This window comes from Caretta caretta, chromosome 3 (assembly GCF_965140235.1).
Source record: "Caretta caretta isolate rCarCar2 chromosome 3, rCarCar1.hap1, whole genome shotgun sequence".
In the NCBI taxonomy this organism is placed as follows: Eukaryota; Metazoa; Chordata; order Testudines; family Cheloniidae; genus Caretta; species Caretta caretta.
Genome location: NC_134208.1, coordinates 12219639 through 12246815, shown reverse-complemented (window position 1 = coordinate 12246815; position 27177 = coordinate 12219639). Strand labels below are relative to the sequence as shown.

Sequence of the window (27177 nt, the reverse complement as noted above, 5' to 3'; positions counted from 1 at the left end):
CCGCCCGCCTGCGGACAGCCCCGGCCGGCGGCTCCATCCCGGGCACCCCAGGGCCGTGGCTGCCGGTGCCGCGCTCCAGGATCGCGGGGAGCTGCCGCTGCTGGAGGCCCGGTGAGTCTGCAGCGACCCCGACCACGGGCTGGGGACGCGGGGCGCGGGCAGCAGCCTCCCAGTCCGGGGGGCTCCGTGGGCCCCCCGAGCGGGCATCCCCCGCACAGAAATAGATGGGCACCCCCGTGTGCCCCCCAGAGATGGGTACCCCCCCGAAAATGATGGCACCCTCCCGATGAGCACCCCTGCACAGAAATGAATGGGTACCCCCAATGCATTCCTCCCTCGAGATGGGCACCCCCGGACAGAAATAGATGGCACCCCCTGTGTGCCCCCCCGAGATGAGCAACCCCACACAGAAATAGATGGCACCCCCCATTTGTCCCCCTGATATGGACACCCCCCGTACAGAAATAGATGGGCAGCCCCCGTGCATCCCCCCTGAAATGAGCACCTCCCCCACAGAAATAGATGGCACCCCCCATTTGCCCCCCTGAGAGGGGCATCCCCCCCACAGAAATAGATGAGCACCCCCCATGCATCCCCCCTGAAATGAGCACCTCCCCCACAGAAATAGATGGCACCCTCCATTTGCCCCCCTGAGAGGGGCACCCCCTGCACAGAAATAGATGGGCACCCCCCATGGATCCCCCCTGAAATGAGCACCTCCCCCACAGAAATAGATGGCACCCCCCATTTGCACCCCTGAGGTGGGCACCGCCTGCAGAGAGATAGATGGGCAGCCATTGTGTGTCCCCCCCCAGAGATGGGCACACCCAGAGTGGCACACCGACAACACCACTGTCTGCCCCCCCTCAATTAAGGCCCAGCTATGAGCACCCGGTCTACACCAGCATAGATAGATAGCATTGTGCTCCCTCCCACACAGCTGAATGCCTAGATTGAACACCCCCTGCACTCCCAAAGGATAGATTGGTACCTTGGTGCGTCCCAGAGATGGACATCTCAGCAGCTGGGCACCTTTTGCCCAACCACAGAGATAGCTCTGCCTGTACTACGTTCCACATGGGGTCGATCCTGGTGGTATGAAAGGAAGGATGGCCGCCCAGTTTTTAGGGCATAAGCCTGGGAGGCTTTCAGATCCCTGGGCCAAAACCAGCGGGCCCTTGCTCAAGCAAAACTTTTGGTAAACAACTGAGTAAGGACCTGAGGAATTGGCCCACTATTAGTACATCAGCTGGGCATATTTCTGATCTGCTTTTCTCAGGATGCACTGTTTTGTTTGTGTCTTTTCTGGGTTGTGTTGTTTTACATCACAGTTGCAAGGTGTATATTAGCTGTGGGCCTGATTCAAAGCTCACTGAAGTCGAACAATGTGAGTCTTGCTATTGATTCCAGTGACCTTTGGATCAGGTCCTTTGTTGCTTGTATATTTCACTAGTATTTGAAAAACAAGAACCCTGCACTTAAGGGAAAGTGAGCCCAAATTTGCTTTTTCCTTTGGCCACTTTGTCTGCCTTTATACTTTATAATTTAAACTTCTGTAACCAGGACTTAACAGTGGTTTGGAAGTGGGTGTAGAGGGGTCTATCAGCAACTTGGCTCAATTTTTTCCCCTGGGCCTGTGTCCTCTGCCCTTCCCATTACCTTAAGCACTGCTTAAAATCTCATGGCCAAATTCTGTTCTTGGTCACACTTGACTCCTGTGTGACTGAGAACAGTAACTCCTACATAACTATCTTCATAAATGATCTGGAGGATGGTGTGGATTGCACTCTCAGCAAATTTGCGGATGATACTAAACTGGGAGGAGTGGTAGATACGCTGGAGGGCAGGGATAGGATACAGAGGGACCTAGACAAATTGGAGGATTGGGACAAAAGAAATCTGATGAGGTTCAATAAGGATAAGTGTAGGGTCCTGCACTTAGGACGGAAGAACCCAATACACAGCTACAGACTAGGGACCGAATGGCTAGGCAGCAGTTCTGCGGAAAAGGACCTAGGGGTGACAGAGGACGAGAAGCTGGATATGAGTCAGCAGTGTGCCCTTGTTGCCAAGAAGGCCAATGGCATTTTGGGATGTATAAGTAGGGGCATAGCGAGCAGATCGAGGGACGTGATCGTCCCCCTCTATTCGACATTGGTGAGGCCTCATCTGGAGTACTGTGTCCAGTTTTGGGCCCCACACTACAAGAAGGATGTGGATAAATTGGAGAGAGTCCAGCGAAGGGCAACAAGAATGATTAGGGGTCTGGAACACATGACTTATGAGGAGAGGCTGAGGGAACTGGGACTGTTTAGTCTGCAGAAGAGAAGAATGAGGGGGGATTTGATAGCTGCTTTCAACTACCTGAGAGGTGGTTCCAGAGAGGATGGTTCTAGACTATTCTCAGTGGTAGAAGAGGACAGGACAAGGAGTAATGGTCTCAAGTTGCAGTGGGGGAGGTTTAGGTTGGATATTAGGAAAAACTTTTTCACTCGGAGGGTGGTGAAACACTGGAATGTGTTACCTAGGGAGGTGGTAGAATCTCCTAGAATCTCCTTCCTGAGAAGTTTTTAAGGTCAGGCTTGACAAAGCCCTGGCTGGGATGATTTAATTGGGGATTGGTCCTGCTTTGAGCAGGGGGTTGGACTAGATGACCTCCTGAGGTCCCTTCCAACCCTGATATTCTATGATTCTATGATTCCTTTGGGGCTCACTCCAGTGGGACTAAAAGTGAAATCTCAGCCCCTTGTGTATTAATTTTTACACACATATACTCAGTTGCATGTAGTATACAAACATGCTGTAGTGTACCTGATACGTGAACTAAAAGGTCTCTGCCATCTCTGATTTCTCTGATTTTATGAGTGGTTCATCATTGATTTCATTCTGCAGACCACTTCCTTCTGCCACTTGGCATTGAGTATGTTTTGTCCAGAGAGGGTTCCAGAGACCACTTTAGTTAGGCTCACTCAAGAGAAGTAACTTGAGGGTAGAAAACTTGAATGAACTCTGCAGTGAAAACAAACCACAGTTTGAGAGCCACAGCTTGCACGTCTTCTACCTTGACTGATTAAGATTTAACATGTATTTGAGTTACATGGCCCTCTGACACACCCTCCTGCATTCTCCGCTTCTCAAAGGCCCACAGCTGTGATTTGTAATGCTGATCTAATGGATAGTCAGCAGGAGACTTAAGCTCTATTCCTGTCTCTGCCACCATCTCATAAAGTAACTTGGGCAGCTCACTTAACCTCTCCGTGCCTTCATTTCCCCATCTGTAAATGGAGGCAGTAACCCTCACCCACCTTTGTGAAGTACTTTGCTGAAAAAGAGCTCTAGGCACACAAAGTATCATTAGTCATGACAACATGGTTGCTGGGTTTGTAAAAAAGGCCGCTTACCAGTACTGTACAATTATGAAAAACACAATACCAGGTAAATGTGGTGTTGGTAGCTCTGTAGCTAGTATTGCTTGTTTTCTGTGTACTCCCCTCTCCATTTCTAACAAGGCTGCCTGCCTAGAGGGCAGCTGCTGTTCAGTGAATCATGTTACAGACATGGCACACGTGCTGTGCCTTCTCATGGAGACATCACTCCAGTTCCTTCTTGTTTGATTGTTTCCCTAAATCGAATATAAAAAAAATCATTCAGGCTGAAAGTATATGGTTACCTCTTTGTATATGGGAGAGAAACATAACAGTGGATTATATAAACAGGTTGTGCACCTGCTTTATCATTAAGGGACAGTGTGAATTTATCCAGATGTTGTCTAACAATTCCTAGAAACACAGAGAAAAATCAAGCCAAACCACAAAAACATTCTTTATTTACTCTTGTTTGCTGCTAAGGGTGTTTCCCACCCTTGCCATATGGTTGCAAGAATGTTCAGACTCTAAAAATACCCTGTGCATCATTTATTATTATTTAATATTTCCACTGAAACTGTGCCCAATGGCTTTGATCGGGATCAGGGCCCCTTTGCGTTAGGTGCTGGGCAGGCACAGATAAATGGACCCTGTCTCAAAGAGTTTACAGTCTGATTGCAACATTGTGCAGCAAGTGAACTGAACAAATAACAGAGGGGAGAAGATGAGGGAGGATGAGGGTAACAATGAGATCATAAAAAGAAAAGGAGTACTTGTGGCACCTTAGAGACTAAAATGTGAGATCATGTGGTTGCACAAGCAGCTATGTGCGTGCACAGCTTGATGTTTCTGAATAATTTACAAGGTTTAGCTATAGCTGTGTCAGGAACCCTCTCCCTGCAACCTTTACTAGCCCTTGAATTATAGTATTCATAATTGCTCAATAAATTCTCCAAGAGTTACAAGTTTCCTTGAAGAGTTTCTAAGCCAGGGCTTCTTCGCCTGTGGCTGTGACTCTGGGGGGGGGGGGGTGTCGCAAACAGGTGTCAAGGGGTTGTGATCACTTTGTCCTTTTCATATTGATAAATGGGAAAGGGCTCCTTGCTAGATTGGAGGAGAGTGGGGGATGGAGGTACTAGTATGTAAATGAGACCTGATGTGGAAAAGATCCACAGCTCTAGGCAATTAGGGTAGGACTGAGAACCTCGCACGGCTTGGGCTGCCAATTTTGGTTGGACATATTCCTGGAGGTTTCATCACATCACGTAATCTTGAATTAAAAATTAATCTTTAATTCCGGCTAATAATTTGTGTAAATTTTTTTCTAACGACTGTGGCACCAGAATTCATAGCCTTAAAAGTTTTTCTGTGCATTTGTGGTGACGACATGTTTATAGCAAAATTAAATCAGTCCAGCAGGACGTGCTGTGGGAGATCTTCTTGGCAACTGCCCTGTTGCTTTTCACAATGGGCTCACAGGTTTATTTTGTTTGTTTGGCATGCTGCAGATGGTCACCTGATCACAAAAATCCCACCCAGAATTTAAATGTCATGCTGTTGGGAGCACAGTTCATGCAGTGCAGGACACTTGTAACCCCCCACTGGTCTGGGTAGCAGATCTAAGAGCACTTTCTTAGCTCTCATCAAATGACCTCTCTGAGGGCCTGATTTGTCAAACTCTTGTGTGAGTGGGCCTTGCTCACATGAGTCATCTCCACAAAGTCAGTTGATCTACCTGTGTGAGGAAGGGTTTGCTGTACTGATTCCTGATTCTGCATCTACAATAGCAAACCTATACCCCCCCAGGAGCATAGCACCCCCTACCCCATACGTGGGTATTGGTCCTGTACTGATTCAGGAAAAGGGTTACCTGCTCAACAGGCCTTCAGGCTACAGTGAGGAAATGGACAGATGGAGGGTATCCAAAGAGTCGGGAACTGCCTTCTAAAATGTTCTTATAACTCCCAGGTCCAGGAGGGTAGTTCCTAGCTGTGGTTGCTCTGAAGCATCTCTGTGACTTTTCACGCTCGTAGTTACCGATTCCCGTGACTCAGCTCCGCCATAGCAACTGTTAATGATGCTGAGCCTGTGCTCTAATTTTGCTCCCACCCGGTGTAATGTATATCCATAGCTGACCTTGGCCTACTTCATTTCCACAGTATGCCCAGCCCAACCCCTGGCAGATGCTGAAGGTGCATGGCATTGTCCAGGGGCTAAGGGCGGTGGTGATGACCTCTTACAAACTACTTTGCAGGCTATACATGTGCATCGGCGCTGAAATGCAGCCACCTCTGGAGTACGTAGTAACACTGCACAATGATTTGGGACAGGAGGTGAAGAAGGATCCTATATCCAAAGAAACTGCAATTTGGGAAGGCAGACAGTGACTTTATTTGGAATTTGGTTAGGACTGCGCCCCCTACTGTACATATGAGTGATAGCATCTTGCGACAGAAAGATTCTGGCCAAAATTTTCAATTTGAGATGCCTAAAGTGAGACACCTAAATCCATAGCCTGCATTTCAGAGATACTGAGCAAGTTAGGAGTTGCTCTGGGAACTCTGTGCCTCTGCAAATCAGGCCATGTATTTAGATGTCTAACTTAAGGTATCCAGGGTTAAAACTGTGTGACATAGTGACTTTCCCCAGGGCACAGAGGGCAGAGTCAGCAGCCAGGGCTAGACCTCAGTTCCTGGCTCACAGCTACAAGTGAGTTCAATCTACTTATCTGCTCTTGTCCCCCAGGCACCAAAAAAAAAACCATGAAGAATTCTCCAGCACAGTGGTTCTCAACCTTTCTTTTCACGGACCACTTGAAAATTGCTGAGGGTCTTGGCAGACCACTTAATGATCTTTCCAGATGTTGTTTGTACCATTAGCTAACTATTGTAACACACTTTGGATAAAAGCGCTATATAAAAAAAACCCTTAATAATAATTAAAAGTTTTTTTGTTGTACAAATAAAAACACACAACTCATATTTTAATATCAGTACCTTACCTTTCTAATTCTGTGGATGTGCCCTTCTCCCCTGCTGCAGCAGCTCCCGAGGTGGGGCTGGGAAGGAAGGGGGATCTCTCCCCCATCACAAGGCAGAGGCTGGGAAGAAGGGCCGTCTCTCCCTGGCAGCTGCAGCCCTGGAGCTGAGGAAAGTCGCCTTTTTCTCTGGCCGCCACAGCCCTGCACGTCCCAAATTCCCCCCACCCTCTCTTCTCACCCCACTGCCCCTCCCACCTACCCCCATTCCTCCCAAGGCCACCACCTCACCTTACATATGGGTCTTCTCCAGGGTCCAAGCACCTAATTAGTGGAGCCATGCCTGCACGGGCTCCACTAATTAGGTGGGTGGCCCTTCATTCTCTCATGTGCGGCTGCCCAGGTGCACACCTTAGAGGGAACTATCCGCAGACCACCTGAATGGAGCTCGCAGACCACTGATGGACCGCGGACCACAGTTTGAGACCCTCTGCTCCGGCACATCTCATCTTGGCTGGACTTTGCAAACTGCCTTTCCCTGTCTTGGATCTCCAGGATCATTGATGTTTTGTCTGGCGATGCCCTGGCATATTTTTGTCATAACTCGCCCTCATCCAAGGCCCTCGTGCTCTGTTCATTGTACAAGATGCACAACTCTCTCACTGGCTGGAGACAACACAACTGACAGACCATGCAGTGTTGAGAAGTACTATGGCTCAGCACACCTGAGCCTGCCTCCAGGCCAGAAAACAGCGAGACCTGGCATTCCGGTGACTCTCTTAGGATTTAAATGGTGATGCCAGCTCTTGTCATTTTTGATGGCTAATCTCTGTAAATTGCGAGATGCCAATTCTCGGATTAATACATATGGGGACAAATCCTGCCTTCAGCTCCCTGTATTCAGCTCCCTTTGGAGCTGTACATGTGTATGTCTGAAGGTGGAATTAGACCCATTTTCTTTTTTTGTAACCCTCCACAGACTTGCTCCCGTCTTTTCTCTTGCACCTTCTCTCTTTTCATCACTTCCTGCGCCCTCCACCACCTCCTCACTTCACACACTCTCATCGCTGTTGGTGCAAGAGCCTTCTCCCCTGCAGCTCTGCCCTTTGCAATCTTCTCCCTGTATTGTTCTGTCTCACTGAGCTACGGTTTCAGGGTTTAGACACTTCCACCTCGTGCCCTATGTACTCTTTGAGTTCACAGCCCAGGGGCTGAACACAGAACAGCAGCCAGGCCTCCTAAGCAGCAAATCTAAGCAGATGCAAAGGACGTGGGAGTTGCCATAAGATTCTGTAGTGCCCATCCCAGTTCCACACACCTCAGGCTTATTGTTTGTGCTACAGATGCTCTAGCCAGAGAGATTATAAAGTCAGATTTGAGGAGCTTTGCCCCTAGTTAAAATACCTTTTCTTTTGAAACTGCCAGGCCAAAATGTTCCAACGTGGGTGCCTAAATCCATCATTTAGGACCCTAAGTAAAAGCAGCCTGAGCACCTTGTTGACTTTGATAGGATTTGTGGGGCCAGCAAACTCTGGAAACTTAACTACTTTAATATAGGTGCCCAACAGCCCCCACATTAGAGCATTTTGGCCCAAGTGAGTTTTAGGGCTTATGAAATGTGCCTATTTACGTCCTTCCCTTCTCATCTGAGAGACCCAGCGGTTGAGGTGGTTGCCAGCTAGTGGAAACCAGATTGGAGCCACCAACTCACTATGGAGAACTAAGTAACTAGCAGGTAGGAATAGCTTTTGGTTTCTGCCTAGTCTGGGTTTGAAGGTGTGACCTAGAAGGAAAAGGTTCCACAGTCCAATTCTAATGTCCTGACCCATTCAGTCCCCCACTTGGGTGAGTGCTTTGAATGTATCCTTTGACTGATAGAAATCAGATGGCGTTTGGGTGAAATCCTGGCCCCATTGAAATCAATGGCAAAACTCCCACTGACTTCAGTGGGTCCCAGATTGCGCCTTTGTGTAGAAATAAAACATACCTATTTAATATATGATGTAGTAACAGCACGATGAGCACCTTCTGTCCAAGGATTTCAAAGCGCAAACACAAGGATGTACCAGTAAAGCTGGTAGGTATTATTAGCCCCATTTTATAGATTCACAAACCGAGACACGGAGCAGTTAAGAAACATATTCCCAGTTGTGTCCTCTAATGTTGGTGCTTTGATTTTTGGATGCCCAGCGTGAGACGCCTGGGATCTGATTTTACAGCAGTTCCTGTCTGTTAGAGGTGTGGGTGCTCAGCATGTCTGACAACTGGAGCCTAGATGATCAAAAAATCACTGGATCCTTTACTGCTACCTATTAGACCTTGGGTGAAATTCATCCCTGGTGTAAATTCATTGAATCTGCCCTCTTATATGTTACTACGTGGACAGTGTAAGCACAGAAACTGATTCTGAGCTCTGCTACGTGAGTGTAAATCCAGACTTATTCAAGTGAAGTCTGGAATTGCACAAGCGTAGCTGAGATCAGAATCTGTCCTTTAGTTATCTGAATGCACAGCGCTTGCCATCTTCAAGCTGTAGCAGTTGGCAGGAAATGTGAAGATGGCAGGTTTACGTACCACAGGAAAAGGAAGTGAAGACTGAGAGTGCAGGGAGCTACTAACAACAAGTATGTTATGTTCTCTCAGTTTCGCAGCCAAGGGCAGTAGTAATTCCCAGTGGTCACACGAGTTGGGGCTGGGAAATATTTACAGTTGTGCTAGGATGCTCATTTCAAAGTAAGTTCCATTTTTTTTCTCCTCTGCTATTTGCTTCTAGACCAAGTTACTTCTACGATTGTAGAGGAGTGAGTTTGTTCTAAGGTGATTTGACTGGGGAGTGCAAATGGGCAATGGGCCCGAGCAGAAATGCAGAGCAGTGAGTGGAAAGACTCCTGGTTCAGTGGACTCTGGATCAAGTCCACTGTGAGTGCATCTCTCACTACATCCTTTCAAACTCAGCTCAGTAGCTACCCAAAGACATGATCATCTGGTGGCTTTTTGGTGGGAGGTGATGGGAGGTGGTGCTCTCAGTCTAGTTCCTAGTGGGTGCCTTTCAGGTGAGATGCAGGAGGGCTCCTCACTTGAGAAAGCCCCCCCATTGTCTGGGAGTGTCTAGCCCAAGGAACTGACAGCAAGTCTCCCCCAACTGGTCTTCACTGCTGAGAAGGAGCAGTTTCTTTCTGATAACTGTCACAGAGAAGCCAAAGACAGCCAGCACCTTGAACTGCAACCGGAAGCCAGAGCAGAGATTCAGTCACCAGAGCTATGTGCTCCTAGGGAATGTCTACACTGCAGTGTAAGCCCAGGGTTAGTGGGACTGGAGTCAGCTAGCCTGTGTTAGGGAACCCTGGGCTTGAGCATCTACATTGCATTTAAACCCTTAGTTAAGTTTTTGCTCAAACCTTGGGCTCTGGCGTCTGCACTGGAAGACCTGAGTCAAAGTAACCATATCCCAGAGACCATAGTGTTCCTCCCTCCCGTGTTGCCGCTCTAGACCATGGTGCACTGTGGGGAAACTTAACTGCCTTCCCTACACGTTACAAGTTTGCTCTCCTTTGCAAATTCATGAGGCTCTCTGATAGTGTGCTTGCAGATCGGTGGTCAGAAGAGAATGGGTTAACTCCGACCTGAGCCGTTGACCTTTGCCAATGGGTGGTGGCTTCCGTTTTCAATAGAGTGGATTGCAGATTGTTGGGATAGAAAGGACTAAGGAAGTTGTCCCATGGAATTGTGGGATACTTGCAGATGACTCCTGGGACCTGAGTCAAGCACGGCTGTGGCTACACTGCAAAGCAGTAGGGATCGGACCCTGTTTCCCAGCTTGACTTGAGCTCGGACCCTCCAGCCCTGCAGGGTCTCAGGACTAGGTAAACTCAATTGCAGTGTGGACATAAGGGGGTTGAGCCTTGAGCTTGGGCTCAAGCATGGGTTTACATTGCAGTGTCGACATACCCCTTGTGACCTGCCTCATTCAGCCATTAAGCAGCTGCGTTCAGCATCCGCTCATGTCCTAGGGGAACTATCAGGTTCATCTCAATTCAAGAACATTATGCTTATTGAGCCTGGAAATGACAGCCATGTGTGTGGCTGTTGTGTGGCCCACATTAGAGAGGAATAGTCACAACTTCTGGCCAGCTACAGATAGTAGGAATGAAAGGAAGCAGTGGCCCCCACTGCTATCTGGGCAGCCATGGCTCCAACAGGGAGGGAGGCCATTAGCCATCACGACGACTGGTAAACATAACCCTTCAACTACTGGCCTGCCCATTCTTCTACACACTGCCACCAAGCACTAGGCATATCTTGTGCAGGTTTGATCACTTCCTCTCAGCTCCCAGTCTCAGCCGGGTAGTGGGAAGGTAATGAGCCAGCAGAACCTAGCTTTAATTCAAAGGAGACATAGAGCTGAGTGTCAGCTAATAAATCTGTGCCCCAAAATGATTTGCAGTCCCCCTTAGTGGCTTTACATACACATTGAACAGGAGGGATGACAAGACGGAAGGCAGAGTTTCTTTGAGGAGAAGGAATTCTGGAGCTAGTCAGGGAGAAAACTTTTATGACAAATTCCTAAGTTGTTTTGTGTGTAGGCTTCAAAATGGGCCCACTTTGCATTTTTAACAAACTTTTGGCAACATATTTGTGAATTGAAATTGTTACCAAAACTTTACGTTTGCCGAAACCCTTGTTTTGTAAATGAAAAGTTTCCATAATGATGTTTGATAAAGATGCCCAAGAAAAATGCTTCAAACATTTTTGCAAACAATTTAGCTAACATCGATAGTTTTTGCAAAAATAGTTTGATTTTTAAAAATGGCCCTTTTTCCACTAAAAAAACTTTGTACTTCAAAAAATGTCAACAATCTCTAATGATTTTGCTGAAGGGCCACCCCATCCGTCCTCCCAAAAGCCTGCAGGCAAGTCAACAAAACCTTGTAGCCCATGGCACTGGAACCTTGCCATAAGTGGCAAGCAAGCTTTTAGCACTGCATAAATGGTAATAGTAATGACCTGGACGGTTGCTAGGAGGAGATCATTCACCATTGCTATTGTCACGTTATAGAGAATCACGGTCTTTCTTAAACAAGAGACATTTATTAAAGAAAACAACCGCAAGTGCAGAAACAAACAGACTTCTATGCAGCTACAGTTCCAGCTTTGTCACTCTTCTTTACCAGGTATCACACAAAGACATCTAGTGACTGACTGGATAACATACTGCAGGTAAACATATCAGATCAGTACAATCTCTGTCTCTCAGTTCTGAGGCCAAAGTGATGGGGAAATAGAGAATTGTCACATAGCATCAGATTTTCCTCATTCAAACCTCTCCACTAGACTTAGACCAAAAGTAAAGGTCTGGAAATGGTTTGGGTTTGCTAACTCTTTTAAACCTGTTTTGTGGCATTAATAAAAGGAAAAAGAATCATTCTCCTTGAATTTGCACATTTTTAGTGGGCTTGTAATGACACAACTTGGCTGTGGTCCCCTCAGTCTTTCCCTTTTCTCAGATCCCAAACAAATGACACTTGGTTGCTGTTGTTTGGGAACAGCCAAAATAATTGAATCCTCCAGAGAGCGGGGTGAGGACAGATTCTGAAATAGATGCCCTACAAATGAATGCAGCTTTCAGCTGAGGCTATACCCCCGCGAAAGGGAGAGAATAGAAGCTCTGTGAAAGGGAAACAGGCAGTGCTGACCGTGGATTTCTTTTCTCTGTAACATTAATTGCTTGTTGCTTTGTTCACCACATGACTGCTGGAAATTGCCAACTGGTTCCTGCTCACTAGCGTCATGGGCTCTGTTTAAAATAAGCCATGTAGGAGATTCTTAACTTAGGGTTGTTTATCCAGGTTTCAAGTGTGTTTCTTGTGATTTTTTTTTTTTAATATCAGGATATTATTGTTAAAATGTCTAGCCGGGGTCTATCCCTTTAAACATTAGCACTTTCCAGACCGTTAGCTACATGACTGCTTGGAGTGTCAGTCTCTGTCTATCATTAGCTAAGCGTTTGCAGGTACACTTGAAGCCAATGGGAGCTTGAGAGCTCAGCACTTTTGAAAAGCAGGCCCTATGTAGATTCTGGATGGCCTACACTTTGACACACACCGTACTAATTGTAGCCAGTACTAGTCTAGTACAGACGCTGGCTGGCTGGTTACTACCAAAAGTTGCAGAGACCTCTCTGAATGTCCTCTGTGACTTGCAGTGCCAAGGGGCTCTAGCAGGTGTGACCAGGGAGCCAGGGTTGTATAGTACCAGCTCGGCCTGATCTGCTCTCAACCCCTCTGCACGGTCTCCCCCAGCCTTTGAGCAGAATGGGCAAGGAGCCCTGCATAGGCTGAACCAGGCTTCAGGACCACACAATCATGTTGCTTTGGCGGTGTATTAGTGCCCTGTTTGCAGGAGAAGGGCCATCACACCTGTGTCTGTCTAATCCATCTGCCTAGCTAGATTTGTACATTGCGCCCACCAGCGTAGTAACCGATCAGCTACGTGCTAGCCACAGTCTGGATCCTCTTATGTCAATGCCACAGCGTTCAGGTGAGCTTTGGTTAACTTAAACTCCAACCAAAGCCCCAGTGCCATCCTCTGACACCAGTGAAAGCAGCTGCAGTGATCACTCCGGGGCCACCCAGGAGGTTTGGGCCCCAAGACCTTCAGATAAACAGGTTTGTATTGTGTAGAGCCGGGTCTGCAGGCTCCAAAGGGTTAACAAGGGCCTTAGGTCTTGTCACTCAAACTAGCGATACCCATTCCATCCTCCCTGTTCTGGTATGACCTGTGCTCACTGGTAGCCTGGCGATTACCACCCAGCTTTTCCGTGGTAGGGCTGAATTCCTGGCTGCTGTTTGCTTAAAGGAGAGATGGGGAAGGGTTAGCATGGTGCTTTGGTTACACACCATCTCCCTTGGGATGGGCTAGTGGGCATCCCCCAAGCAATGATTCCACAGAAGAGAGGCTGATGATACGCTGAAAGGTGAGTACCAAGTGCCTGCACATGGAAGCTCCAGCTGTCGCAGGAAGTTGCTACACAACTTTCTCTCCGTGTGGCTTGGCCCTCAATGATCTATGTGCTGTGACTGCCTCTCTCCCCATGACCACAAAGGCCAGCTGATGTGCTCGAGCACCCAGTGCCCAGGTTTAAACATCAGGGGCCTGGTGCAGGACATTCCCAGCAGGTGACCCTCGCCTCTGGACCTTGTTGGGGACAATCGATGCTGGATTGTGATCTTGGAGAGTGCCATTGGGATGGAAATCCAATCTGGGGCTTGACCGGCCCTCACCTTGCTATAATTCAGAGTCATCTGAGCCCTGAGGCGGTGGTGCGGGGAGGAGCGTGTTTGGCTGCTCCCTGCGTGTGGGAATGGAGGACATTGAGGGAGGCTGAAATGCTTCAACTGAGTTTTCAGCATCAAAGCTCAATAATAATTAAAAAGGGATGTAGCAGGTCAGGGACTGGGAGCTCAGTGGGGAGTGCAAGGTCAGGCTGCATAACCAGCTGGTGTGCCCAGTCCAGCACAGGGTCAGCGTAATGCAAACCCCATGGACTGTTCGATTGTCAGCTGGAGACACCAGACAATGGGATCTCTACATTACAATAGAGACCATCTGCTCTGTGAGATGCGTGGACGTGTTTTCCTTCCAGAGCGTTATTTTTATTATTATTTGTATTGGAGTAGCCCTAAACGGGGAGTACAAGGAACCAATGACACACTATGCCGGGAGCAGCCGATATCCCATAAATCCCACGCAGAAAACCTCCGCCACATTTGTGATATTACAGGCTTTATTGTGCCCTTACCGCACAGCCCCGCTTTGGGGTCCACGCAGAGCTGCACACCCCAGTGTGACCTGTGGGAGGGATTATTCCTGAAGGAGGCATGTGGGAAGGTGATTGCTGCTTTGGCCTTGAGGTGCAGCACACACTCACTGCAGTGCGTGGTCTGATGTGCTGGGTGGCCCAATGAGGGAAGCAAGGCCCTGCGGTAGCCCTTGCCCATTGGAGGGGCAAGGGCTACTGCAGGAGTTAGAATCATAGAATCATAGAATATCAGGGTTGGAAGGGACCCCTGAAGGTCATCTAGTCCAACCCCCTGCTCGAAGCAGGACCAATTCCCAGTTAAATCATCCCAGCCAGGGCTTTGTCAAGCCTGACCTTAAAAACCTCTAAGGAAGGAGATTCTACCACCTCCCTAGGTAATGCATTCCAGTGTTTCACCACCCTCCTAGTGAAAGTTTTCATAGTTTCACCACCCTCATAGTTAGTCTTGTGCAGTCCCAGCACTGCCGTGGTGAAACTCCCCCCCGCCCCCCGTGTGGAGGGCCAGCGCGAGGCTGAGGCATCCTTAACTCCCACGTCAAGCTCTATTTCGGAGGCTTAAGTGGTGCCTAGGCCTTTTGCTGCCCCTGCACAGGAGGGAGTGTCAGGCTCGTGACCGCCGTGCAAGGAGAGGCAGCTTCTTTGCACTCTCCCTCAACCCGGGGCCCGAGACAGCCTTGCTGTAGTGGGAGTTTTGCAGGACCTAATGTGAGGCGACTGGACCAGATCCTGGCAGGTGCTGAGCTGAACATCAGTGGGAATTGTGGGTGCCCAGCAGCTTCTAGGATCAGGCCCTTTATGTGTATCCAAGGCACCAGGAGACAAAATACTCTGAGTGAGTTCTGCTTAGCATTGTAAACCCACTCCCCCGCTAGCCTCTGGCCCCTCCTTCCCCATGATGCTTTGCTTCTCCTCGCTGTTTGCTAGCCATGATAGCTCCGTGCCAGGCAGTGCTAGCCGGGTGCTGCAGCTTCCTGTGGGAGAGAAGCACAAGTCTGGCTCCAATCTCTGCACCTTCCCTGATGCAGCTGAGCTCGGGTCAATCATCCTTGGGGATAGGAGGGAAGGTTAAAGCTAAATAGGGAAGGGAGCTGAATAGAGAGAGCCAGATCCTCCAGTCTATTAGAGCTTCTTTGTGCCCTTCTGGTAGATGGAGCCACTGGAGGGTTTTCATTCTGCAGGGGGATCCTCCGGTGGCAGCCACTGAACTGGCCCTTCCTGGCGGCTGACACAGGGGGCATGGCTGGAGAAAAAGGGCTGTGGCTGGTGCATCCTTATGCCATGACGATCTGCGGTTGCCAGGACAGCAGCATGGGCAGCCAGCGTAAAACGGAGCAGTCCTGAAGCTGCTCCTTCTTCTGGCAGGGAATGGCCCAGCACTCACATAACTCCAGGATTGGGGGACAGGGAGGGGGAATGGGACCCAAATGTGGCTTAAAACCCTTTTGCGCTGCCCTTCCTGAGCTGCACCAAATGCTGCTCTGCCACAGGCCAGGATCTGGGCCACAATGTTCACAGGAGAACCGGCGCAACAGCGGGTGACGACAGGAGCACTGCACAACACAGTTGTCATGGCTTCAGTTTACAGAAGGACTCTCCCATGTGAACCCTTCTGAGCCGTCCTAAACCAACTCTTTCAATACTGTGCCAAGGCCACAGCCCTTACTGAGGACACTGTCTGAAAGGGCTTTCACACTTCAGGGTTTTTTTTTTTTTTTTGCCAGTGCCCTGTTTAAAACCAAAAGAACTTTGTAAATTTCCCCTCCTGAAGTGACCGATGGGGACTGAGTCAGACTCAGCAGACAAGTTCCCCCATTGCCAAAGATGGGAAATGACAGCCCCACGAGGTGCTGTTTTCAGAAAGCAAAAGAACCGGGTGCTCTGCCAGAAACTCTTTTGCAATCTTAACAGTGCCTGCTGAAAGCAGGAAGTTCCACCCAAATCTCTATTTACGGACTGGTTGGGTTGTTGGAGGAAGTGGGGAATGCCGGGTCACTGCAAAATCAGGCTCAGAACCTTCATTTCTGGCTCTTCTAGGACTTCTTAGTTCAGGGGCGTTGGCTTCAAATGTGGATCTCCTCCTGTGGTGGTTGCCATCTCCCGGCCTTCTCTCCCTTTGTGTTTGAGTGACGTAGCTTTGGGAGGATCTGTGGAGCCATTAGTTAACATGCCTTTCCATACCAGATCATACAGTGCGTCCACCAAGCCCTATATCCCATCTCGGGCAATAGCCAGTGTCTGTTGCTTCAGAGGAAGGAGGAAATCGTTCAGGGGTGGGCAAACTTTTTGGCCCGAGGGCCACATCTGGGTATGGAAATTGTATGTGGGGCCATGAATGTTCATGAAATTGGGGGTTGGGGTGTGGAAGGGCTCCAGCTGGGGGTGTGGGCTCTGTGGTGGGTCCAGAAATGAGAAGTTCAGTGTGCAGGAAGGTGGTCTAGGCTGGGGCAGGGGGTAGGAGTGTGGGGGTGGGGGGAGGGCAAGGGCTTCAGCTGGGGGTGCAGGCTCTGGGGTGCGGCTGGGGATGAAGGTTTGGGGTGCAGGAGAATGCTCTGGGCTGGGACCAAGGGGTTCAGATAGCAGGAGGGGGATCAGGGCTGGGGCAGGGGGTTGGGGCGTGGGAGGAGATCAGGGGTGCAGGCTCCAGGCGGCGCTTACCTCAAGCAACTCCCAGAAGCAGGACGCTGCCCCATCCGCAGGCACCACCCCTGCAGCTCCCATTGGCTGTGGTTCCCAGCCAATGGGAGCTGCGGGGGTGGCACTTGGGATGGGGGCAGCATGTGGAGCCTTTGGCTGCCTCTACGTGTAGGAGCCAGAGGGGGACATGGTGCTGCTTCCAGGAGCCACGTGGAGCAGGGCAAGCCCCCAACTCTGCTCCCCAACTGGAGCGCCAAAGTGGGGCAAACCCCAGACCCTGCTCCTCGGTCGGAGCTTGAGGGCCAGATTAAAATGTCTGAAGGGCTGGTTGCGGTCCCCGGGCCACAGTTTGCCCACCCCTGAAATAATTCATGCCCCCAAACCAAACTGTCCTCTGTGTTTACTTACATATGAACCGTCTCCACAACGGTGGTTGTTCAGTGCATGTCAGGAGATAGGCACTGACCCTGCAGACATAGATGCACACGTTTCTCTTTACATATCTGAGGAACAGGAATTCTATAATGAGGTCAGTGGAAGTACTCAGATGCATAAAGTACAAGCATAGATAGGTGTTTGCAGGATTGGGTCCATAGCTTGTCATTATTGTTTGTATTACATTAGTGTCTACAGGCAACAGTGGTACCCAGAGTTGTAATAATAAATGCTAAACTAAAAGAGTTTTGGAAAGGAAATTAGCCCTTAGGCTTCAGGGTTTCAGCCAAGTTCTAAGAGATTAAGATGAGACCTTCATGGGGACAGGTTACCCTACATCGGCCTACTGTGGGGTTTTTACACCTTCCTTTGAGGCATCTGGTGCTGACCACTGTCAGAGACAGGAGAGTGGATTAGTAGAACCGTGGGTCTGATCCAGTCTGGCAATGCATGTGTTCCTTGAGGCCCCCATTTAGGAATGAGGATGTCCCTGCGCTAGACACTGTACAGACCTATAGCAAAGAGATGGTCCCTGCCCCAGAGAGCTTAGGGGCTGTCTACACTGTAATAAAAACCCTGTGGCTCAGAGCCGGGGTCAATAAACTTGGGCCTGCGGGGCTCAGGCTCTGGGGCTAAAAATTGCAGGGTAGAGATCGGGGCTGGGGCTGCAGCCTGGTCTCTGAGATCCCGCAAGGCAGGAGGGCGTCAGAGCCCAACCTCCAGCCTGAGCCTGAAGCCCAAATGGCTGCACTGCCGTTTTGAGCCCCACAGTCTGAGCCCTGCGAGCTCGAGTCATCTGATCTGGACCGGTCGCAGCCACGCTACCGGTCCTTTGTTGTAATGTAGACATGCCCTTAGAGCCTAAGAATAAAATGGGGGATGAGCGGTGGACACAACAAACCGATGGGCAAATCGTCTCGTTGTTACCGGAGAGCTGATTGTAAGCTCCTTGTGGGCAAGGACCGTCTCTCTGTTATGGGTTTGCACAGCATTTATGGCAATGCACTTAGTAAGATCATTCTGAGTATACCAGAGAGCGGTCAGAGCATGTCAGCTGCCTGGCCATAGCTGAGGGCATCATAGGCATTGCCGCAAAGGGGAGTCCTAAGGAAAGTGGCGTTGCGGGTTTTCACAGGGAGATTTTCCCAGGCCGTATAGCCCTCCTCCTCCAGACCGCAGGGAAAAGGCTGAGGGCTAAGACTGTGCCTTCTAGGTGCGGCTCTGCAATGGGAATTGTGTGGAGCTGCATCACCTCCCAGGGAGCCTCAGGCGGCCTTGCATTTTAGGGAAGTCCGCTGTGCTGCTGCCCACCTTGCAGGAGGAGTGGGCCTGTTCCACCACCCCTTGGGAGGGTGCTACCTGTGCAGCCCTCCGTGGTGGGGGATGGTACTGCTTGGGTTGCTGCAGACCCCACGATTTCATGCTGCAGGTTTCCATCTGCTGCAGAAATGTGTCTGGAGTTCCCAGGCCTTGCGAATGATGGGAGAGCTCTGACCCTCTCGCAACCACACACCACCCCAGTGCCTCGGAGCGGTGGCTGTTTCTAGGGGCCAGGAAGGCCAGCCCACTGGGGCTTGTGAGGGTCAGGTTATATGTAAGAACATAAGAACGGCCATACTGGGTCAGACCAATGGTTCATCTAGCCCAGTAGCCTGTCTTGTGGCAGTAGCGAATGCCAGATGCTTCAGAGGAAATTAACAGAACAGGGCAATTATCGAGTGATCAATCCCCTGTTGTCCAGCTTCTGGCAGTCAGAGGTTTAGGAACACCCAGACCATGGGGTTGTGTCCCTGACCATTTTGGCTAATAGCCATTGATGGACCTATCCTCCATGAACTTATCTAGTTCTTTTTTGAACCAGTTATACTTTTGGCCTTCACAACATCCCCTGGCAAGGAGTTCCACAGGTTCACTGTGCGTTGTGTGAAGAAATACTTCCTTATGTTTGTTTTAAACTTGCTGCCTATTCATTTCATTGGGTGACCTTTGGTTCTTTTGTTATGTGATGGAATAAATAACACTTCCCTGTTCACTTTCTCCACACCACTCATGATTTTACAGACCTCTATCATATCCCCCCTTACTCATCTATTTTCTAAGGTGAACAGTTCCACTCTTTTTAATATGGAAGTTGTTCATATGTAAACATTTTTGTTGCCCTTCTCTGTACTTTTTCCAATTCTAATATATCTTTTTGAGATGGGGAGGCGAAAACTGCACACAGTATTCAAGATGTAGGTGTACTATGGATTTAGATAGTGGCAATATGATATTTTCTGTCTTATTATCTATCCCTTTCCTAATGATTCCCAACATTCTGTTTGCTTTTTTGACTGCTGTTGCACATTGAATGGATGTTTTCAGAGAACTAGCCACAGTGACTCCAAGATCTCTTTTTTGAGTGGTATCAGCTAATTTATATGTACAGTTGGGATTATGTTTTCTAATGTGAATTACTTTGCACTTATCAACATTGAATGTGATCTGCCATTTTGTTCCCCAGTAGGGATGTAAAATGTTAAATGGTTAATCGGTAAGCATCAGTCTTACCGGCTAACCCGCCTTAACTGTTAACCTCTGGGCCCGACCCTGTGCCAGCCAGCCCCAATGTCCCTGCACCGGCCAGAGCATCCCCAGCTGTGCCTGCCCCAGCCAAAATGGCCCCGGCCCCAGCTGCGCCAACCTGCCGGCCCTTTAATCAGTTAACCGTTTATGCAAAATAGTTTTTAATAGTTTAAAAGGTTAACTTTTTAAACGATATTTACATCCCTATTCTCTAGTCACCCAGTTTTGTGAGATCCCTTTGTAACTCTTTGCAGTCAGCTTTGGATTTAACTATCTTTACAGATCCTTGGCAGAACTCTGCTATTTATCTCTCTCCATTGTGAAAACTGACCATTTATTCGTATCCTTTATTTCCTATCTTTTATCCAGTTAGTGACCCATGAGAGGACCTTCCCTCTCATCCCTGACTGCTTAGTTAGCTTAAAGGCTTTTGATGAGGGACCTTATCATAGGCTTTCTGCAAGTCCAAGTACATGTCTCCCCAAGCCTGACTGACTGGATCTTATAACAATGGGAGCCACATGGCTGCGTTTCAAGGCAGGTTCTAGAAAGAGGAGATGGGATTGGCAAGGCTAAGCACTCCCTGCATCAGATCACCTCTCTTGAAAACAACATCTCTTTGGCAGCTCCTTGGTACAGAGCTTCCCTTGGCCTGCAGCTGCTTAACTGCTGCCAGTGAAGGGAGAAGGCTGGAATGTCAACTGAAACAGCAGCTTGCTCAGTAGTGGAGAGGGGTCTGGCCCCTCCGGCGGAGCCCAGTGCTCCCCATCCAGGAGGAGGTGTGCATTTGGTTCAGAAGTTAAGTGGCTCAGCCTGCATTGCTAACTTATTATTACAGCAGCTGCTGCGCACTAAGCCCGGGCTCTGACTCAATTTTGAGCCCACCCCCTCCTTCGGTCCACACCCAAATCAGTCTGACTCTGTCAGCAAGCACTCCAAACCCAGATCCTGCTAAGGGATGGCTCAGAGCCCGAGTCCCGCTGTGACTTGGGTCCAAGCCCTGTCATTTTGCAGTGTGGAAGCAGGTCAAGCCACAGAGCTGAGTCAGACGGTCTGTGAATGCAGGCTTCCACAGCCCCAGGCTTAGTGAGCTGTGTAGACACACCGCTAGAGGCCCCCCGCTAAGATTGGGACCTCCCGGCGTTGGGAACTCAAGCTCTGTTCACCTTTCGGGCTGTGCTTCGTGGTATCGCAGCACCCACAGGGGAAATCCGTAGCACTTTGCAAGCTCAAAGCACAGTGCGGGCCCTTGCTTGCTGTTGTGCAGTGACTCTCCCCATAATTAGGGCAAACCCTCCCAGATCCAACCCCACCCAGAGCACCCCTCTGCCCTGAGCAGCTTGGCCTGGGGACGGGGAGAGCGCTGCTGGTCTCAGCACTGGCCACTAGAGGCTGCTGCGCCTCATTGGCTGCCTCTGTAACCCTGCCTCATGTTCCCTGGTTCCATTCCGGCTTTATCCTGCTGTTCACTGCTCCCATTTCTCTCCTAACTGCAGGGCGAGGGATTGGCTTTACCCATCTGCAGACTCCCTTCTGCCGTGGGGAGCATGATGACGGCCATCCTCGAGCGTATCAGCACCTTGTCCGTCAGCGGGCAGCAGCTCCGCCGCCTCCCCAAACTCCTGGAGGAAGGCTTCCCCAAGATGCCCTGCACCGTCGAAGAATCCGATGTGCCCCAGCTCTTCCGGGAGCCATACATCCAGACGGGGTACCGCCCTACCGACCAGGAGTGGCGCTATTACTTCTTCAGCCTGTTCCAGAAGCACAACGAGGTGGTCAACGTCTGGACTCACCTGCTGGCGGCCTTGGCTGTGTTGCTGAGGTTCAAGGCCTTTGCAGAAGCAGAGGAGCTGTCCTTGGACGTCTCATCCTTGCCTTTGTTCATCTTTGTGCTGTCCTCCCTCACCTACCTAACCTGCAGCCTCTTGGCCCACCTACTGCAATCCAAGTCGGAGCTGTCTCACTACACCTTCTATTTCATGGACTACGTCGGGGTCAGCGTCTACCAATACGGCAGCGCCCTGGCCCATTTCTACTACAGCTCGGACCAAGCCTGGTATGACAAGTTCTGGCTCTTCTTCCTTCCCGCGGCTGCCTTCTGCGGCTGGCTCTCTTGTGCTGGCTGCTGCTACGCCAAGTACCGGTACCGACGACCCTATCCCCTCATGAGGAAGATGTGTCAGGTGATCCCAGCAGGGCTGGCGTTCGTCTTGGACATCAGCCCTGTTGCACACCGTGTGGTCATGTGCCACCTGGGGGGCTGCGAGGAGCAGGCTGCCTGGTATCACACCTTCCAGATACTGTTCTTTCTAATCAGTGCTTATTTCTTCTCCTGCCCGGTCCCCGAGAAGTATTTCCCGGGCTCCTGTGATATAATTGGCCACGCCCATCAGATCTTCCACATGTTCTTGGCCCTTTGCACGCTCTCGCAGCTGGAGGCCATCTTCCTGGATTACAAGATCAGGCAGGAGATTTTCCTGAGTAGGCATGGACCCCTCTCCATCTACCTGTCCTGCGTCTCTTTCTTCGGCCTGGTGGCCTGTAGCTCCATCACTGCTCACTTCCTGCAGTGCAGGATCAAAGCGGGGCTGGCTAAAAGAGACTCCTGAGAGTCCATTGCGAAGACTAGTTAGACCCTGACTGGCTGGTGCCGATTTGGTGGAAACCAGCGGAGGATAATTTATAGAGACATAACAAATTGGTTTGTTTGCATAACAGGTTTTTCTAATTTATAACTGAGGGATGGGTCGCAGGCTGGAGTCGCTGTACAAGAGCCCTTCCGTCTAAAGCGTTTTTACTTGAGTGGCTGCCTCTTGCAATGCAGGGGTGTTTTTTAAGCCAGATTGGGGCACTTAACCAAGGATGCTTGGATTAGGCAGAGGTTTCTAGTTTTTTCCATGCTAGTAAATCTGCAGGGAATACTACATTGAATATCAGGAAAACCTTCCTAAGGGACATTAGACTGGAGAGCAGTCTCCTAGGGGAAGCACATGGCTAGAGTCATTTAAGACTTTACAAAGCACAGGAGACTGAGCAGTGTGGATCAGTCCTGTACTGGCAGGGGGCATGGACAAGATGACCTACTAGGTCTTTTCCATCTCTGCTATATGTGGGCTTGATCCTGCTCCCATTTAAGTCAATAGCAAAATTTCAGCAGCAGCAGGATTGGGCCATATGAGTCTAAATTTTCAGGGTGTAGCTGTGGAGGTCTGGGTGGCACAGTGATATATAGCTTACAGCTGCACAAGCCCTTTATATATCTCCAAGTTAGATTCTAGTGACTCATGTTCTCTCAACTCTGCTCTCCTGAAATAAATTGTACCAGGTTCTTAGGATGACTTTGCCAAATCTTTGTTGTAGAGATGGGTCTGGACCAAAACTCTAGATTCATCGATCCCCAGACTTTGGGGATGTTCCAGACCAGATCAGAACTTCGTGCCTCGGGCCCATCTCTGCTTCACTATTTGACTCTGACCCAGGTTTTCTTCCAGGAGACACCTGACCCAGTGGTGATGTGAGCGAAATTCTCTCTTCTGTCACTGAGAGATTTTAGCATGGGTGTTTATAGAAATCCAGTACCAGGGCTGCTCATAAAAATTTAAAACAATGAGGTGGACTGTCTCAGGGGCTGGTAATGGGATATGGAGCCTTTCCCTAGTAGATCTTTAGAATCATAGACTATCAGGGTTGGAATGGACCTCAGGAGGTCATCTAGTCCAACCCCCTGCTCAAAGCAGGACCAATCCCCAATTTTTGCCCCAGATCCTTAAATGGCCCCCTCAAGGAGTGAACTCACAACCCTGGGTTTAGCAGGCCAATGCTCAAACCTCTGAGCTATCCCTCCTCCCCTGTTGTTGAATCCAGGCTGGGTCGGTAGTGATGCCAGTGACTGTTTGGTGGCCTGCATCAAACGCTTTTATGCTCGTAGTTGAGTTACTGGTGGAGTAAAGAGAACAAAGACCCTTCACTGTAGGGACAGTCCCCTTCTGGCCAGGAGAAGTGCTCTTTAATGGGCATTTTGGGGAAGCTGGCACTTGCTGTAGCCTGTGTTGTACTTATGAGGGTAAACAGAGGTCTTCAAGGTTGTGAGTCTGCCACCTTTCATCAAAGCGAAATAACATTAGAGATTAAAACTTAATAATTGGAGAAAAAACAGTGGAGGGGGAAGGGGGGGAAGAAGCAAACTGTACCCTCATTCTCCCTTCGATGATCCTGCCTGATGTCCCCCAATGTCTATTGTATTCAGAGCAAAATTCTTCTTCCATTTGAACTGCAGATTTCTATTGAATGTTCGACTCTGACTGATGCCAGTGGAGTGGACGTACCGTAAGGAACAATCCCACCCTGGCAGACGAATGGACTGGCTGGTGTAATAGGCCTTTGCCTTCTGCTGCGGGAGCGAGCTGTCAGCGGAAGCCTTGCATATGGATCTAGGGCAGTGCGTAACCCTGACACTGTAGTGTAGCCCTCCTGTAATATGGAAATGAGGGTAGGAGACAGTTAAATATTTCATGCTGATGGTTGTGGGTCATTCCCTTCTACCATCCCAAATGAATTACAAAGATTTGGGTTGCTTAGAACGAATTCGCCAATTGGATAAGTCCCTTCTGTCTACCTGAGTGGGAAGTAGGTGACTGGAGGCTATGAGCCAGATCCCCAGCTGGTGTGAATTGGAGTGACTGCACTGAAGTCAGTGGCACTTACATCAGCCGTCGAGGAGGCTCTGCCTAGGTACAGTCCTCACAGGCCTAACTTGTAAGCAGTTCTTGTCTTGTCCATTCTGTCCTCTCCCAGTGTTAAATCCCAGTTCCCTTGTGGTTGACTATACCACTGCACTACCCATGTGTCCTGTGCAATATCTCCACACCCGAACGGTCTGATCGTCACCAGGTGTAAATCCCTATTGACTTCAGTGGAGCTACACTGATTTACTCCAGCAGAGGATCTGGCCCATCAAATCCAAATGAAACTGGATTACTTGAGTGAGTTGAAACTGGCCTTGGAGGTGGGGCTGAGAGATGTGACCGAAACTCAGTCACTATAAGCTTGAGCTTTAGTGTTCGGTCTGGTTTGGGGGATTTTCTCTGAAACCTCTCTTTTGTGTGTGTTACAACTGCCAGAAGGGCTCTGTTTTGCTTTGATGTTAGCAAACCCTTTTGCCGGGTGAAGGTCAGCCAGGGAGGGAAATGGTTCGCTGGTGGAGAGAAGGAGTAGACAATGGCAGCTGTGGATGCCTGGACTAAAACCAAGCCACTAATTTAGGTACCTCTCTGTGGATAAGTGCCTACATCTGGGCAACCTAATCTGAAACTACTGGCCTTAATGACAAGTTAAATACATTTATGGAGGTGGCGGGGAGGGGATTGGCTCAAGGGATTGCTAATAGGATACAGAGGCTGTGAACTCTGCATTCCTGATTCAAATTCAGCCCAGGTTGGTAGCGATAAAAAGAGGTTTATATGAGAGAGCTGCTCAGGGGCCTGCGTAATTGTAAAATTGCTCTTGTTAGTTTTGGGGAAGAGTCCATCAGAGCAGATTTTCTTCTTTCGCCTTATTTACACACTAAAGTTGAACCACTGTAACTGCATTGGGTTAAAACAGTACAAACCCTCTAGTGTGGATGTAATTATAGTGGTGTGAATGTGTTTCCGTGTAGGAATGGGAATAACGTATTCTGGTATAAAGCACCTTTGTACAATATAACTGCATCTACACTAGAAGTTGTACCAGTATAACTATAGCGGGGGGGGGAAATCACATCCCTAACCTAAATACTTTGTTATGCTGGTACAAAATCTGTGTGTGGACCAAGCGTAGCTCCTCCAAAGGATGTGAACTAGGCTGTGTCCCAACAGAGGAGGATACACTAACCCATGCCATCTCAGCGCAAGTGTTTGCAAAGCACAGGGGACAAGAATGTGTATCACTCTTAATGGAAGGACTAAGCCTGGTGCTTTCTGTGACACTATATCGCCACCTACTGGTGTCACAAATCAACTAATTTTTTCCTCCTGGGTTGTTTTTTTTTGGTGTTCCCACGTTAACTCTCAGTCTGAGCAGTTACCCCCGCTCACCCCTGCAAATGTGACCAGTAACTGACCTCCTCGGGGAATGATGGAGCTGACTTTGCAGGGAAGTACTGACCAATGCTGCTTTTCAGATAACGTCCTAAGGACACAGGGTGCTTCATCAGCACTGGAGTTAGTGCCATCCCTGCCGTCCTTCTCCCAGTGAGCGAGCCAGTCTTGTCTGTTCTCAGACCAGACCACAAACCCTCCCTCTTCCCAAGTCGTCTTGTACTTGTGCCTTACACAGCTGGCTGGCGATTGCTCATGTGGACCTTTGTGTATGCACTCCTGGGCTGGCTGCAGGTCGCTGACAGTGCTACTCTAAACCCAATGAAGTCATCGAGAGTCTTGCCTTTGACTTCACTGAGGGTTGGTCCTAAGAGGACGTAAATGCCGTCATGTTCGGCTGTCAGCCTGTTACTCCTTCCACAGCTCCCGCACGGCCATTTGCAGCTGGTCTTCCTCCTGCTCCTAGAGTCCTTTGCGCCAGATCTGGGGCCTCCCACGAGAAGCTCAGCCAGCAGTGGCATCTGATGATGACCTGGTCGCAAGAGGCTGAGTACATCAACCTCGGTAGGTTGGCTACGGGAAACAGGGTCACAAACCTCCTTGCGGGACATGACCCTCAGATGGAGACCAAGGGCCAAGTCTTTAACAGGTGTGGATCAGTGTTTCCCATTGGAACTGTGCTGATTAACACCAGCTGAGGATCTGATCCAGTGTGTATTATGCTGCTCACTCGTTGGACTTGCTCATTGGGAATGTGCAGGTTAGAAGCAGCAGCTTTGCCATCTGTAGCCTCATGATTACACTTACTGGTTGATTTTTTACCAAGAGAGCTGTCTTGGTATTGAGGGTGAAGGCAGAGGGGGTCATTAACCATGAATTTACTTTGAGTGCTTCATGTAGCAGAACTGGGGTGCATGCTTCAGGCTACACATGTGCCTTGGTATTTACATCTCGTGCTGGCTGGGTTTTAAAAGCATCGCTTCCTACTGAACAGGAGTAGTGAGTTTTGCATTTTTTTCTTTGGGAGTGTGGGAGAGGTGTAAGTATTATGCACAAACCCTCCCTCATTTGTCCCCCAACTTTGTATTGTTGAGACCACTGAAAACTTTGTATTGTATTGACAGCTGTTCAAAAGCCTCAGTAATAAAATCTATAAAAGCAAGACAAAGGGGTGCAACGTAAAATCTGTAACTCCACCAACAGGAGGGGGAATGTGATGGTCATGGCTGTAAGTTGTTCAGCAGAAAGTTTGGCCTTAAAAAGTTGATGACAATAAATAATAATAATGAATGTGCTTTACTTGTC

General features: G+C 49.3%; 1 protein-coding gene across 1 annotated transcript; it reads left to right on the top strand.

The window, feature by feature from the left end:
- PAQR8 (progestin and adipoQ receptor family member 8) lies at positions 1-27166 on the top strand. The gene is made up of 2 exons (XM_048845766.2): positions 1-111; positions 21292-27166. The coding sequence occupies exon 2, from the start codon at positions 21343-21345 to the stop codon at positions 22402-22404; it is 1062 nt and encodes a 353-aa protein (XP_048701723.1). The 5' UTR covers positions 1-111; positions 21292-21342; the 3' UTR covers positions 22405-27166.
- The last annotated feature ends 11 nt before the right edge of the window (positions 27167-27177 follow it).

Bases quoted from the DNA above. Each gene is read 5' to 3' on its own strand.
- PAQR8 (XM_048845766.2), top strand. From the start codon at position 21,343: ATGATGACGGCCATCCTCGAGCGTATCAGCACCTTGTCCGTCAGCGGG.